The sequence below is a fragment of the Girardinichthys multiradiatus genome, chromosome 19, assembly GCF_021462225.1.
Source record: "Girardinichthys multiradiatus isolate DD_20200921_A chromosome 19, DD_fGirMul_XY1, whole genome shotgun sequence".
NCBI classification, from domain to species: domain Eukaryota; kingdom Metazoa; phylum Chordata; class Actinopteri; order Cyprinodontiformes; family Goodeidae; genus Girardinichthys; species Girardinichthys multiradiatus.
The window spans coordinates 22628636-22645897 of NC_061811.1; the positions used below are offsets into that span (position 1 = coordinate 22628636).

The window sequence follows — 17262 nt, forward strand, 5'->3', positions numbered from 1 at the left end:
TTCCCCAATCAAGCTAAAACATCTCCAAAGCATGACTTTCTTACAAACTGATGTGTTTCAGAGGCTCTTTATTCTCTTGGTTCCTAGTTTCACTGGTCAAAATGGGCCTGGACTTTAGGTAGTTAGCCCGTACAAGAAAAGTTCTTGAAGCTGAAATATTACTTAACAGCTCAAGAGGTAACATCCACAGAGCCCTGCCTCAATTACTTTGTTTGCCCAATGATTTTTCTCCCAACAATTATAGCTCGGGAAAAGGTTGCGCGTCTAGTTGTTCTTGATTAGAGTAGTGGGGAACTAATTATCATCACCGGATTTAAATGATTAACTGAAATGACCTGCAGCTTTCAGAGCATTTCAAGAATGCAAACACAACATTGTTTGGACTGGTTAGATTTTCTTTTTTTTTTTTACCTCTGGCTTCTTGAGTATTTGGATGGAATACATGTGGTTCTTCATGGGGTAGATGATGATCAACACATCCCCAAATTCAGTAGGGATGATCCCTCGACGGTAGTCTCTGGAATGTTCAGACCAAATGATGTGGACTTCGTCATTGCCCAGGTGTCGGAGCTGGAGTGTTGGGAGGGAGGTGAAGATTGATGGGGAGGAGAAGAGGAGTGAAGGGGAATTAATAATCAGACCAAAGCAGAAGTACACTATGTGAAATCACTGGTTACAATGCAAACAAAACTCATGCACAGAGATGGTTTCACAAATAAATAGGATTGCCTGTATCCATCAAAAGCCAAGGCTTTTGATTTCAGGTGCATGTGCGTGGTATAGGTGGCCCTGAGAGTGATGAAGTGACTGTAGGAAGATGGAGGGTCTTTGACAAGACAGAGTGAAGCCCTGGAAAGATAGTACAGGCTGGAAGACAGATGGGATCATATGTGATGCTGTGAGCAGGTTCCAGTCAGAGCTGGGGACAGCACCGTCATTAACCTTGATGTCTGCCAGCACACAAACACCCGCACACCCCCCGGACAAACACACACTCTTGTCTTACTATATTGTGAGGACCTTGTATTGACTCTCATTGACTTCCATTGATTTCCATTTATTTTCAACAATTTTGATGGCCTAACCCTGACCCTAACCATTACCAGTGCATACCTAACCCTAACCTAAACTCAATTCACACCTTAGTCCTAAACCTAAACCCTGGCAAAAAACAAAGTGAGGACCATAAAAATGTCCTCAATTTGAAACAAACAGTCCTAACTTTGCTGGTGAAACACGAAAAATTGTCCTCAGACACACAAACAGGAACACATCCGCGCACGCACAGGTGTTTTACTATCTTTATGAGGAATTTTCAGTTACTTCCATTGACTTCCATTAATTTTCCTAATTTCCAAGATTTCTAGGGCCTAACCTTGACCCTAAACCTAACCTTATATCTATGAATTCATAAAAAGTAAACTGAAGAAAAACGGTGCATTTCAACTAAACCAAGTTTGATTATGCAGTAAATACACTGTGATGAAAAAGTACTCACCCCTTTACAGAATTATTTGTAAGTGGGCGAATTAGTAAAAGTTTCTACTGGGGATAAAGATTAATTAGGATTTTCCACCTTGAGTGGAGAAGCTGTACAAGACCCCTCCCCAACAGACCATGGCTTAGGTGAAATGTCTTGCACTTGTAAAGTGCTTTATCAAGTCCCCAAAGAGATTTCCACTACAATAAGTCATCCATCCATTCAAACACCCAGTTGTAGACTACATTGTAGCCACAGTTGCCCTGCTGACTAACAGAAGTGAGGCAGCCATACAATTGGCGCCATCGAGCCCTCTGACCACCATCAAGTGAAGTTAGGAGGAAGGTACAGAGCGCCAGGAAGTCTGTGACTCTTGGTCCAGACTTGGACCAGTTTAAAAGGAATATTCCCTCATTACGTAGACGCATAATGGGACAGACCAGTTCTAAGGAGTTGCCTCCACCCCAGTGAGAAACATTTGAATTTACTTTTTACTAAAAGGTGTTATACAAATAAATGTGCCTTGCTTTGTTTTAATTCAGCCACAATGGAGGAACAAGAGCTGTTGTGCCTTAAATCATTGCCCAAGCACCGCTGAGCTTAGGGTAACAAATTTATGGCAGGTAATTCGTAGACAGCAGAATTCATGGTTGCAGTGTTTTTACACCTGATGTAGTGAAACGCACACCTTCCAAAAAGTTTGGAAGGTTGTTACATATATATATATATATACATACACCCACATAGGGTCAGCTTGATTTGGATAGCTTTTCCTCTTGAGAAATGAAATAGTCATTCTAAACCTGCTTCTTGTATTTACTTAGGTTATCTTACATATTAGAATTCATTTTGGTGATTTGAAACATTTAAGTGTGACAAAAAGGTAAATGTGGGAAACTGTAAGGAGGCAAATAATTATGATGGGACTGTAGATGCTAAAATCCTAATAATACTGGTTTTAAAGGAATTATGAGCAGGCTTTGCCTTGCTTCCAAACATCTGGCCTGTAGTACATTGGTCAAAATTTAGCATACTATAAAAGAAAGAAAGATTCAACTGAACTATAAAAAGGAAAACAAAAAGAAAAAAATAAGCGGCCAAATCCCCCCAAGAAAAACCTACTGTCAGGATCTGGGTTGTGTTTGTGTTTGCCACATGTGTTTTGTTTCAGACTGAGCTGGAGCTCTCAGCTGTGCTGGGTGACAGGTGCGACTTGTTCCATTGATTACTAGGAGGAGTACTTAAGCAGGAGGCTGCCAGCACTTCAATGTGAGAGTGTTTTGCCACCAGTGGTACAAACTTGAGCCACATCTAAGTTTATACTTCGTACTTCGTTTAACTTTGTTTTTGCTCCTCTGGAGATTTTGAGAACCTAAGCTTTGGATCTATGTCACAGAGTTTCTGTACTTCGTTTCTGGAAGTTATTCTGGATGATCAAGCTTATCTTCGTTCTGAGGATTCCTATCCCATCATCTGCCTTTGTTTGGATTCGTATCAAGCTGGCAGCTTACTGTCCTCTCCGTCTCCTGAGCCAAGCCACAAGCGTATCCTGTCCACCCTTCAACATAAGCCACCGCACATCGAACTTGTTTCTTTGTTCCGAGCTCACACAGAACAGCACCAAGTGAACTCTCTACGGATATACCTGCTTAAGACCTGGATCCTGAATCTAATTCCCCCTGGCGACCTGACCACCATAATCCAGTAAGCTGATCTCAGATTCATGGTAATTATTTGTTCTTAGTTTCATCTTACCTTCCGTTACCCGTACTCAACCATTCTCTTCACTTCTCTCCCTACAGTGAAATTTTCGTCCGTTTCGTTCCTGATTACATCACCAATAAAACAGTCTTTATTTTACTTCCTCCTCCTGAGTGTTCTCTGTATGTGGGTCAGCGCTATTTCAAATATAATGACAGAATACTCTCGCCAACAAGACCCAGCAGAAGCACTCAGGAGGACTCTCTCTGAACATGCTAACCAGATTCAAGTCCATGATTCTTCTCTCCGTTCCCTTACAGAACAGCAACGTCTAACCAATCAACAGTTAGAACAAATCCCCACCATGTTACAACGCTAGGTACTTCATCCACCACTCCATCAGATGGCGCAACCGCATTTCCAGAATCCTTACTGTCACCCATTTTCGTGACGTCACATCCCCAAACCCGGAAAAATTCTCTGGTGAGGTAGAGAATTGCGGGGGGTTTTTGCTTCAGTGTTCTTTAGTGTTTAATTGATCCCCCCACTCTTTCCCCCAGGATAATGTAAAGATTTCATATACTATTGGATTACTGACTGGGCTGAAGCCCGGTTCCCTGATTGCAGGGAGTTTGGTTGTACTTTTGATAACTTTGTTAAAGAATTTAGAAAAACTTTTTCACCTGTACTAGACAAATCCAGTGCTGGCCAATAGTTGAGGGCCTTAAAGCAGTGTCACAGACCCATTACAGAGTTTTCAATTGAATTCCGTACATTGGTAGCTACATCTGGCTGGAATAATGAAGCTCTAAAAACTACCTTTTTGCATGCCTTAGACGATCCACTGAAGGATGACTTAACTATGGTCGAGGAGCCTCCTACCTTAGATGAGGTTATTTCATTAGCAACTGGGATAGATAACAAAGTAAGAGAAAGAAGGAGAGCCCGAGCAGAAAGGACTTATTACCATCCCCAGTTAAGGAGTAATCTTCCACCCATTGTAAAGGCCTCACCCCAGCAATCAGTTACAGAACCCGAGCCCATGCTGTTAGGAGGTACTCGTTTATATTTTGAGGAGAGACAGAAGCACAGAGTATCAAAGCAGTGTTTTTACTGTGGTTCCACAGATCATTTCGTAACAACCTGTCCTGGCTGTCCTGGGCCGTTAAAAGACAGGGTCCACCAGCTTTGAAGGGGGGTTGGTGGACCAAGCCCAAAATTGTAAAGCCCCCAGATTCAGCTTGCCTGCTACTCTTTTAGTTGTTCAGCGTACATTGACTGTTTCTGCACTTATAGACTCCGGCTGCGAACAGAATCTTATAGATTTAGATTTGGTAAACCAGGCAGGTATAGAAGTGAATGTCTTGAATCACCACGTTCAGTTCTAGCGCTAGACGGAAAAAGACTACAACAGATAACTCAACGAACTAAACCAGTGGAACTATTGTTATCCGGCAATCATAGAGAAAAGACATCCTTTTTTGTATTTCCAGTATCTCGAGGTTCTCTAGTTTTAGGTTTTCCCTGGTTGCAGCAACATAACCCACATTTGGACTGGTCTAAGTGTCGCATAGAGTCTTGGTCTGCTGATTGTCATTCATCCCGTCTTAGATCAGCCTTTTCCCCTAATCCGCCTCCACAAGCTAGCAGTGAGAACGAGAGGATCGACCTAACTCGGGTACCAATACAATACCAAGATCTTAAGGGAGTGTTTAGCAAGAATAAGGCTCTATCCTTACCTCCTCACAGGCCCTATGATTGCGCAATTAATCTTCTTCCCGGCGCAACTCTGCCCACTAGTAGGCTCTACAACATTTCACGTCCTGAACAGAAGTCAATGGAGGACTATATAAATGATTCCTTATCAGCAGGTATTATTCGGCCTTCCTCATCATCACTAGGGACGGGTTTCTTTTTTGTAGGGATGAAGGATGGTTCTTTGCGTCCCTGTATAGACTATAGGGGCCTAAACCAGATCACTATTAAGAATAAGTACCCACTTCCCCTCATCACCTCTGCCTTTGAACCCGTTTATGGTGCCACAGTCTTTTCTAAGTTAGATCTTCGTAACGCTTACTACTTGGTCAGGATCCACCAGGGGGATGAGTGGAAGATGGCATTTAAGACGCCGTTGGGTCACTTCGAGTATTTAGTTATGCCTTTTGGACTGTGTAATGCTCCTGTGGTCTTTCAAGCCTTGGTCAACGACGTCCTCAGGGATTTTCTGAACATTTTTGTCTTCGTATACTTAGATGACATTCTGATTTACTCTAAGAATATGCAGGAGCATCACAAACACGTTCACCAAGTTCTTCAACGCCTTCTGGAGAACCGCCTGTTCGTAAAAGCCGAGAAGTGTGTGTTTCACCAGTCATCAGTCACCTTCCTGGGCTACATTCTTGAGGGTGGAAAGGTACCTTCCGATCCAGAAAAAATAAGAGCTGTACTAGAATGGCCGGTGCCAGACTCATGCAAGTCTTTACAGCGTTTTTTGGGGTTTGCCAATTTTTACAGACGTTTCATCAAGGACTATAGCCTCATTGCTGCACCTCTAATTGCTCTGACGTCTTCTAAGATCTCTTTTTCCTGGACATCCGAAGCAGCTTTTCGTACTCTCAAGGAGAAGTTCTCACGTGCCCCCATCTTGGTCCATCCGGACTCCTCAAAACAGTTTATCCTGGAAGTCGACACCTCAGATATCGGGGTTGGAGCGGTGCTGTCACAAAACTCTGAGGATGGGAGACTTCATCGTTGTGCTTTCTTTTCTCGCAGGTTCAGCAGTACTGAAATAAATTATGAGGTGGGTGACAGAGAACTGCTGGGAATAAAATTGGCCCTTGAAGAATGGCACCACTGGCTTGACGGGGCCAAACATCCCATCCAAGTTTGGACTGATCACAAGAACTTGGCTTACCTACAGTTGGCCAAAAGGCTAAACCCAGGTCAATCTCGCTGGTCCTTATTTTTCTCTCATTTCGACTTGTGTATTTCTTTCAGGCCCGGACCAAAGAATCCTAAGCCTGATGCCCTCTCCAGACAATTCGCCACAGACGATTCAGTGAGGGAACCTGCACCCGTCATACCGCCCAGTTGGACGGTCGGGGCACTCAGGTGGGAGATTGAGGACACTGTGTTAAGGGCTCAACAACAGGAACCTGATCCTGTCAATGGGCCACCTAACCGTGTTTACGTTCCATCAATAGTACGAGCTCGATTAATTAAGTGGCTACACACAGCTAGGTTTTCGGCTCGTCCAGGTGTTAGTAGAACCATTGCATTGATCCAAAGGAGGTTTTGGTGGCCTACATTACATTAAGATGTGAAGGAATTTATTCAGTCTCGTGCTACTTGAGCTAGGAATAAGTCTTGCAACCAGCCTCCTGCGGGTCTTCTCCAACCTCTGAGCATCCCAAGTTGTCCTTGGTCTCACATAGCTCTGGATTTTGTTACTGGTCTTCCCTTCTCCTCAGGTATGACAACTATTCTCACTATTGTGGACCGTTTTTCTAAAGCTTGCCATCTCCTCTGCCACTGGACGTTCACCTTTTGAGGCCTCACTGGGCTATCAGTCACCCCTGTTTGCTGCTGATAAGAAAGAAATCACTGTGTCTTCTATCCACCAACATGTCCGCCGCTGTAAGGCCATTTGGAACTTGACCGTCCAGAGCCTCAATCAAACTGCAGATCAAAACAAGCGTTTCGCTGATCGCAAACGCAGACCTGCACTGGAGTATCAGCCTGGACAAAAGGTTTGGTTGTCGGCACATGATGTGCCCTTTAAGTCTATGTCTAGGAAGCTTTCGCCTCGTTTCATTGGTCCCTATGAGATCGAGACGGTAATCAATCAGTCTGCTGTTCCTCTTCGCCTACCTGCAAACCTTCATATCCATCCTACCTTCCATGTCTCCCAGATCAAACCAGTAGTCTCCAGTGAGGCTGCCACTTCAAGAGTGTTTTGCCACCAGTGGTACAAACTCGAGCCACATCTATGTTTATGCTTCGTACTTCGACCTTCGTTTAACTTTGTTTTTGCTCCTCTGCAGATTTTGAAAACCTAAGCTTTGGATCTACAGGTCCTTCTCAAAATATTAGCATATTGTGATAAAGTTCTTTATTTTCCATAATGTCATGATGAAAATTTAACATTCATATATTTTAGATTCATTGCACACTAACTGAAATATTTCAGGTCTTTTATTGTCTTAATACGGATGATTTTGGCATACAGCTCATGAAAACCCAAAATTCCTATCTCACAAAATTAGCATATCATTAAAAGGGTCTCTAAATGAGCTATGAACCTAATCATCTGAATCAACGAGTTAACTCTAAACACCTGCAAAAGATTCCTGAGGCCTTTAAAACTTCCAGCCTGGTTCATCACTCAAAACACCAATCATGGGTAAGACTGCCGACCTGACTGCTGTCCAGAAGGCCACTATTAACACCCTCGAGCAAGAGGGTAAGACACAGAAAGAAATTTCTGAACGAATAGGCTGTTCCCAGAGTGCTGTATCAAGGCACATCAGTGGGAAGTCTGTGGGAAGGAAAAAGTGTGGCAGAAAACGCTGCACAACGAGAAGAGGTGACCGGACCCTGAGGAAGATTGTGGAGAAGGGCCGATTCCAGACCTTGGGGGACCTGCGGAAGCAGTGGACTGAGTCTGGACTAGAAACATCCAGAGCCACCGTGCACAGGCGTGTGCAGGAAATGGGCTACAGGTGCCGCATTCCCCAGGTCAAGCCACTTTTGAACCAGAAACAGCGGCAGAAGCGCCTGACCTGGGCTACAGAGAAGCAGCACTGGACTGTTGCTCAGTGGTCCAAAGTACTTTTTTTGGATGAAAGCAAATTCTGCATGTCATTCGGAAATCAAGGTGCCAGAGTCTAGAGGAAGACTGGGGAGAAGGAAATGCCAAAATGCCAGAAGTCCAGTGTCAAGTATCCACAGTCAGTGATGGTCTGGGTGCCGTTTCAGCTGCTGGTGTTGGTCCACTGTGTTTTATCAAGGGCAGGGTCAATGCAGCTAGCTATCAGGAGATTTTGGAGCACTTCATGCTTCCATCTGCTGAAAAGCTTTATGGAGATGAAGATTTCATTTTTCAGCATGACCTGACACCTGCTCACAGTGCCAAAACCACTGGTAAATGGTTTACTGACCATGGTATCACTGTGCTCAATTGGCCTGCCAACTCTCCTGACCTGAACCCCATAGAGAATCTGTGGGATATTGTAAAGAGAACGTTGAGAGACTCAAGACCCAACACTCTGGATGAGCTAAAGGCCGCTATCGAAGCATCCTGGGCCTCCATAAGACCTCAGCAGTGCCACAGGCTGATTGCCTCCATGCCACGCCGCATTGAAGCAGTCATTTCTGCAAAAGGATTCCCGACCAAGTATTGAGTGCATAACTGTACATGATTATTTGAAGGTTGACGTTTTTTGTATTAAAAACACTTTTCTTTTATTGGTCGGATGAAATATGCTAATTTTGTGAGATAGGAATTTTGGGTTTTCATGAGCTGTATGCCAAAATCATCCGTATTAAGACAATAAAAGACATGAAATATTTCAGTTAGTGTGCAATGAATCTAAAATATATGAATGTTAAATTTTCATCATTACATTATGAAAAATAATGAACTTTATCACAATATGCTAATATTTTGAGAAGGACCTGTATGTCATAGAGTTTCTGGACTTCGTTTCTGGAAGTTATTCTGGATGATGAAGCCTATCTTCATTCTGAGGATTCCTATCCCATCATCTGCCTTTGTTTGGATTCGTATCAAGCTGGCAGCTTCCTGTCCTCTCCGTCTCCTGAGCCAAGCCACAAGCGTACCCTGCCCACCCTCCAATGTAAGCCACCGCACATCGAACTTGTTTCTTTGTTCCGAGCTCACACAGAACAGCACCAAGTGAACTCTCTACGGATATCCCTGCTTAAGACTTGGATCCTGAATCTCATTCCCCCTGGCGACCTGACCACCATAACCCATTAAGCCGATCTCAGATTCATGATAATTATTTGTTCTTAGTTTCGTTTTACCTTCCGTTACCCGTACTCAACCATTCTCTTCACTTCTCTCCTTACAGTGAGATTTTCAGCCGTTTCGTTCCCGATTACATCACCAATAAAACAGTCTTTATTTTACCTCCTCCTGAGTGTTCTGTGTATGTGGGTCAGAGCTATTTCGAATATAATGACACCTTCAGAAATCCAGTTGAACTCATTATCCACACCCCTTTACAAGACAACCTTCAGATGAGAGTACGATATGGCTTTTGTTTGACAGCCTGCTTATTATGATGACACTACTTGGATTTAAAGGCAAAATAATGTGGACCTATTCATCATTCTATATATCTCCACTTGCAGGGCATAAATTGGATCTTGCCATTATGTTTTCCCGAGAGATTTTCCTTTACGTGTAATTGCAGGATAGAAAGAGATTTAGTGAGGAACTATGAAATATTTTAAAATGTCAGGATGGTTATTTGTTTTTTAATCTCGTTTTTCCATAAAGAAGATCAGAACAGTGTCACATCAGTTGGTGCAATGCTCATTTAATCCATTTACTCTAGCAGTTGTGTTGTGATAAGACCAACACGGCCCAGCAAAGAGGGAAACCTGGACAGGAGCCCTGTGCAGGCCTAAACTGATTGTGTTGGTGTGAGTGTTACAGGAGGATGGAAGATAAACGCTTGCCAGGCCTAATGTGCATTTGTGTGTCCGTTTAGGCCGTTTGTGGAAACGTTCGGCAAACACTGTCTATACGTGTTTTTACGTCTAAGCCTAACGTGTTATGGCCGTACACGCGTCTCCCAGCAGCACTAACACAAATTTATAGCTGTGGTCAGGATGAGGTTAATAAAAACCCTCTGTGGATGTGTGTTAAACAGGTTTAAGGTCTGCACGAGAGTGTGTGCAGGTGTGTGTATGTGACTATGCATGTTTGATGGGACCATCAGCTGATCAGTGAGACGGATGGTGTCGGACCAGACACTGCTAATCCAATCAGGAGCCCGAAGCGATGTGATAGGCCGAGAAGCAGGAAGTATGATCTGATTAAAAGGACATTATGGCCATGTGCAGAGCACCCAGAGCCTGGGGGGTGACAGGTGTGATTACACACAAACGCAGATATAGACACATACAATAAAACCTGCCTGCCTAGGCACTTATACAAGCCTCACCAAACGCAGATATGATTGCCAGCAAAACCAACAGAGGATTACTATGTAAGACAGCAGCTTTACAGAACATAGCTGCAAATAGTATATTTTTTTTCGCATATTTATGCTTGTTGAACATTCAACTGCAAGGATTTGATTAAATTACTTGAAACAGTGTTCTTATCATAAACTTGGAAAAAAGAGATCTTTTAACTTACCTGGGGACACAGACTGCTCAACCCAACAAAACTTTGTTGTAGCGGGGGACGATTTACCAAACAAGCCTTCAAAGTTGCTAAATTAAAAGACGTGTTTGCTAATTAAAACAGCACTGGATCCACGAGTGGTTATTTTGTGAGACATTTGACTGAAAGGTCTGATGTGAGAAAGCGCTGATGGCTGCAGGACTCTCAGAGATGTTTAAAGATGCTACAAAGAATACAGAAACAAAATTACCATCAGTGCTGGTGAAAGGTTACAATGCTTGCAAAAGTACTCAGGCCCCTTTCAGTTTTCACATTTTGGTACAACCACCAACCTTAATGCATTTTATTGAAGATTTTTACTGAAGCGTTTTATTGAAGTATTTTTAAAAGACCAACACTAGGTAGTGCATAGTTAAGAAATGGAAAAGAAAATATACAAAAGTCTGCCGTGCATTTTTAATCCAAAATTGCCCTATAATTAGCGGTATCCATCTTCCCATCAACTAGTGTCACACAGATTGTAGCAAATGCTTAAAGATTTCCTTTTTCCTAGTCCCTAAATACCAGATTGCACGACTAACAGTTGCTCTGTAAACTGACTGTCCCATCAGCCTTTCGACTGCTCCACTGATTAATGCTCTCCTTTCCTGGCCTGTCAGTTTAGGTGGATGGACATGTTTTGGCAGATTTGCAGGTGTGCTATAGTCTTTACATTTTCAGATGATGGATTGAACAGTGCTCTATTTGAGCTGTAGATATACTGAGATTGATTCACACACAGGTTATTCACTATTCACTAACTGGGTGACTAATTTGTGAATAGAAAAACACGATAATCTTGGTCCAGACTTGAACCATAATAATGTATTCATTTTCTTCCACTTCACACTACACTACTTTCAGTTAGTCTATTACATAAAATTCTAATAAAATAAATTTAAGATTGTGATTCCAAGGTGAAAAGGTAAGGTAAAAAGAAAGGTAGTGTTATCTCCTACAAAAATGGAATGCAGTTAGGCTGCTGTTTCCATCCATCCATCCATCCATCCATCCATCCATCCATCCATCCATTTGTAACATTCTAATCTTAAACACCATGTTTTCATTAACTGTAAGCTGAAAGTCATCATAAATAAACGAGAAATAAATGCTTGAAAAAAATCAGTCTGAAAGTAATAAATCTATAGTTATTTTTCATTTGTAACATATTGAATTGAGCCATACATACATGTACATTCACTACCAGTCAAAGGTTTTGAAACCACTTTCTCATTTAATGGTTTTCTTAATGTTTATGATTATTTAAATTGCACATAGATTCTCACTGAGGGCATCAAAACTGTGAATGAACACATTGAATTATGTAGTAAACAAAAGATTGTAAAAGAACTTAATTCCACATAATTGCATGTGTGTTCATTCACAAATTTGTTGTCTCTAGTAAAAATATACAATTTAAATAGTTATGAAAATAAAGAGACCCATTAAGTGAGAAAGAGTATCTAAAACCTTTGACTATGAGTGTATATAAAGCGAATTGTGTTCAGAAATATAGAATTATGTAATTTCAGAGTTTAAAAAATATTAATCTGAAAACAAAAACACGGATTCCCATTGGTCCTTTTATAACTTACCTTTCAAAATTGTGTAAGAACCATAATTTACGTAAGTGCAACAGTTTCTACTTCCTGCTTTGTTTGTGGCTAGGACAGAAAAATTGCAACATGCCACACGAACAGATGCATTTTGCTTGCATCTGCTGGACTTGATGGGCATGTTTGTGTCTGTATTGATTAAGTGTGATTAACTGTGTACCGAAGAGAGTAAAGAAATAAGGCAGCACATGCAAAGTTGCTGAAAAAAACCATAATGAATTGCATTGCCTTATAAATTCCCTCGTTTATGTAAGTGTCAGATGTGTACCTTTTTGGTGAGGTTCTGGTCCTGGTCATGGGGCATGCGAGTGGACACGTGGTAGATGACTTCGGTAGTCGACGTGGCATAGTAAGGCGTCGTCTGGCCAGTGCTGCGATTTCTCTGAAGGCCTCCCATGAAGCCGCAGTGAGTCGTGAGGTCCACCTAATGCAAAACATAACATGCATGATAACAATCTTGGTAACATTTTAAACAGAGTCCCTTTGAAGCTTCTAGAACATCTTAAAAACAAATCTGTATTTTTCTCACTTGCAATTCAGGACTAAAAAAATCCACACCTTCCATGCTTAAACCATTTATCATTTTTTTCATTTTGAATGAAAAATACTCACAATAAATCTAAAGTACGTTATAGTTTTTTTTTTTTACCTCCCAGCCAAGTCCTGAAACAAAGTCTTCATAAGCCTGGCTGCCAGCTGTGTTTGTGAGTATGGAGTGTTTATCCTCTTGACCTTCGGCCACGTAAAACACTGCAATCTTATGAGTCTCTCGACTGGAAGACAATAATAGAAAATAATAAGCAGCAACAGGGAGTCTATTTAAACTCTCAGGCTTGTAGACATCTAATAAAAAGGTTTTAAAGAGTTGGACGAGGTCCGGAGTGAAAGTTAAGCGCTGCTCACCATTGCCGTGAGTCTAGATTCTTCAGCTCTCTCAATAACTTCTCGTTCTTCCTCAACAAATGAAAGTTACTCCTGTAAGACACAGTTACACAAGCTGTAAGTCATTACACCAAATGCTGTGGTCAAACTCTGCCTCGTTGCAAATTTAGTTAATACATAACAATCCTTTACCTTGACTTGAATTGACTCAAGGCTTTGTAAACCATGGTTTTATCAGAGGACTCACTATGATCTACTGAACCATACTTTGCTGATTAACAATTTAAAGAATAAATTAAATCCTTACTAGAAATAAAAAATATCTTGAGCTTCTTGACAACATGGACTATTTAATACTTTTAGAAAATTAGGTCTGTAATAAAGAGTAAGACTTCGAAAACTGTTTATCCACTGAAGAACTAATATTTTCTCTTACTTTGTAGGAAATACTCTAACTGACCAAAGTTTTGACGCTTTCAGGCTCTAGAGACAGAAAGATGAGCTGTGATTTTTAAGAAAAACAAAAGCTTTTCATGCAAAGTAACGCATCTAGAAGAGGGTAAAACTGTGCCAACGAGCGACCCTGAACCTCTGTATGGCTGATATAAAAACCAAGAGTTGGGCAGTGAAGCTTGGAGTGGACTGATAATGACACGACGTTCTTTTCACTCTTAGAAAAAGAGAAGAAGAGCAAGAGAGTGCAGGAGATAAAGAGAGAGAGAGAGAGCAATTTGCTCTTTATTAAAGTGATACTTGGTAATGGCCTCATTCTCTGCTCTCAAAGACTCCATTTACACCCTGGATTATAGGAAAAGCATAAAAGGGGATACACAGGCACACACATAGGTGACTGTCAGCATCTTAGTGTGTGTAATGCCTCATATGAATACCTGGAGAGACGTAAGGTGACAATAACAGATGATTAGCCAACATCTCCTTTTTCCTTTCATTCCTATCTACCTTCTTATTTTCCCTTTACCTCTAAGTTCCCTAGGCTTTCATTTCAGTCTTTTTGCTTCATTATTTATGTTCTTTAATACGACTAAATCTACATGAGTCTGACTCATCTTGGTTTCTGATTTGCCACAGCCCTCTCAATCACGCTCTTCTTCAACTACTGCCTTTTTATTCTAACTCCAAATGGGCCGAGTTTGATCAATAGAGCGCTGTCCTCATTATCACGCACACACACAAGCATGTAGAGATGTCTATTGTGTGGGTCTGAATGCAGAAAGTGTAATTCCCCGGATAAAGTATAATGAGTGATGAGCATCCATTAGCTGGCCAGGCGCGTTTAAAGCAATACCCCGACATTGTAAGTTTCAGCTCGGAGTCATTGAGAAGATGAAATGCTGCATGATGTGAATGGGGAGAAACATAGCCTCTAATGAGCTCAGTGTAGTTCAGCTTTTTCTTTTAGATGCATTAAGCAAGCATTTGGTTTGCTCTAGGGAAGAACAAAATACAAAAGACATCCCACACATACCTTTTGTAAAATTACTCTTAACATGAATCATCTCACACTAAAATTTGCAAAGAAATCCTCTTGTTAGATTCATTGTTCAGGTGAAAATCCTACATCCTTCGAATTAAAATGGCATTATCCAGTCTTCCTACTTTTCTACCATTTTAGCCAACATTTAAAGGTTTGATAGAATGTTTGGAAAATAAAATAGGAAATGTTATCATGGCATTTCTTGATTTACACTAAAATATTTGAATACTGCTGTTACAGGAATTTCACTTAGTTTAAACTAAATGTGGACTTTAACAACTCATGCAAGCCAAGAAAAAAAAACTGACCAAAATCAACCACAATGACCGTTTCAGCTCAACATTTAGCTAGATTTCAACTTGGTTTTCCAGTACTGTTCAGAAAGGGATACCTCTTCTCCCAGGAGTTGAGTCCCAGTGTGTTGATAAGCAGCCGGCAGTAGTAGAAGGCCGACTGAGGTGTCTCCGTCTCTGATTCGGTCTGCTGCAATGCCCTCATGTTCAGCTCCTCGCCTCTCTAAAGGTTAATTTCAGTTTATTTCACAGAAAGGAGAAAAATATGTAAGGAAAATAAAGCACTGAGGGCCCATTTGCTTGTACAGCCTCAGGCAAAAAATAAAGAATAACCACTCTGGGAGGATGCTCAACCAGTTGTTTTAGTTTGTAGCAAATCTCATAACAGATATGACACAGAATTGTTTTATTTACCAGCTGAACATTTTGGCTTTTCAAAAACTGTCTAGAAAACCATGACTCTGTGTGTTTTCTAAAACAAATACCTGAACTACTCTAGTCATGCACATGGATCTTCAGTAAACAGAGAGGCCTTAAGCTTTTCACCTGATACTGCAGGTCAGGTAAAGGAGTAGGGCAGATGGCAGTCGTTCCCTCTACCGGAAATGCACATGTGGAGATTGTAAAATGATTTTTGCCCCTTGAACTTTCCACATTTCATCACGTTAAGACCACAAACTTTAATGTATATTATTGAGATTTTCTCTGACAGACCTATGTAAAATAAAACATAATTGTGGATAATTAAGGGAAATAATATATTACTTTCAAAAATGTTAAAAGATAATAATCTGAAAAGGGTCCCGTATATTTGCATTCATTTCCCCCGCGTCAATAGCGCAATTACAAAATCATTTTAATTAAAATGGCACATCTTCATACTGGTAAATTAGGGTGCAATCCCTTAAAAAAGCTTGTTGGATGCATCTCATTTGCTCTGAATGGAATATTAAAAAGCTGAGGTTGAGATTGTTTACAGGAAAGGCAAAGGTGTAGGAATAATAAACCAGTCTGAACTAAATAGACAAATCTATTCAACGCACATGAAGGACAAAGTCTCGCTCTGCAGCATTCTGTTTCAGGAGGGCGTTGATCACATCGTTCTCCTGCTTCTCTGATACACACCCCGGAGGAGGGGCTGGGATGTTGAGTGGCATGCCTGTGAGGATCAACATGGAATCAAAATTAGTTTGGAAGACAGATTTCTCTTTGTTTTCTTTGGTTTGAAAGCTTTATACCTGAAACATTAAAACAAAAAGCTTAAGTATTTTTTCAATAATGACTTAATAATTGTTTTAATTCAGATGACAAAACCTACCTGCTCTCTGCAGACACTCTGGACTCGAGTATCCCAGGTACTGCAGCATCTCATCCAGTGCATCATCTCCAGCTTCCAGAGAATTCCACGCTGGCACCGCCTCCCGACACACTCGTTTAGCGAGTGGTGGAGCTAGAAGCTTTTCTGAACCTGAATCCTCGCTCATGTGATGCTCATGTGTCTCCTCTTCCTCCGCTCTCTCTTCCACAGGTTCAACATTTCCACCTCCTTCAGGATTTTCCTTCTCATTGCCAACATTGCTCTCCTGCTCTGCTAACTGAAACTCCTGTCTGTCACTTTCCATGTGTCTTTCTTCCTCCTCCAGCTCCTGCGCCTCCTGCTCATCTCCCTCACTGTCTTCCTCCTTCAATTCCATCTTGTTCTGCAGACCTCCTGGTGGAGTGCGTAATTGAAGGTTCTGTGTTAAAAGTGTCTGTGCCGGACTGTTCGGGGAGCACAGCGGAGGCCCATATAGGACGGCGGAGTCCCAGGAGTGTTTTCCGGCAACGTCTCGTATGATGACACGGACGCAAGCAGGAGCAGAGGACAAACCAGCTGTCATTCCTCCTCCCGGGACACCAGACTCTGATCGGATCTGGAAAAACCAGGACATAGTGGAAAACGCTGGAGTTTCAAAACACAAAATGCAATATGCAACTTTTGCATGATCCATGTTTCACATCTGTTCAAACTAAACTGAAAAGTATTTAAAACAATTGTTCTTGTGTTTACTGCAGAAACCAGATTCCACTAACACTCTTGTTAATAGAAAATAAAATTGTTTTTACTTTTCATATTAAATTACAAAATAAGTAACTACATTTACTACAGGATCCCTACCAATTTCTTTTTTTTTTAAAATCAAATTCCACAGTTTTCCAGGCTCAACTTTCCAACTTTAAATACAGAATCAATCTGTAAAAAAAACTGAGGGACGGACATACCCAACTTTTACATTTTTAATAGGATACAAAATTAAGCCAGAAATTACAAAACATCCATAGTTGATCTTTTTTCAAGGCTTATCCAGACCTGGAAAATACTTAAAACAAAGTTC

The 17262-nt window shown here is 41.3% G+C and overlaps 1 protein-coding gene across 10 annotated transcripts in view; it reads right to left on the reverse strand.

Moving 5' to 3' along the window:
* The window catches only part of ralgapa1 (Ral GTPase activating protein catalytic subunit alpha 1), a 108998-nt gene that overhangs the window by 46727 nt on the left and 45009 nt on the right, over positions 1–17262 (reverse strand). For all 10 annotated transcript variants that reach the window (XM_047393082.1, XM_047393086.1, XM_047393081.1 and 7 more), the window contains 7 exons: positions 16206–16800; positions 15931–16046; positions 14986–15110; positions 13121–13192; positions 12867–12990; positions 12486–12641; positions 412–570 (listed from right to left, as the gene is read on the reverse strand). In XM_047393082.1, the coding sequence (XP_047249038.1) occupies positions 412–570; positions 12486–12641; positions 12867–12990; positions 13121–13192; positions 14986–15110; positions 15931–16046; positions 16206–16800 (1347 nt within the window). The remainder of the gene's footprint in view (positions 1–411; positions 571–12485; positions 12642–12866; positions 12991–13120; positions 13193–14985; positions 15111–15930; positions 16047–16205; positions 16801–17262) is intronic.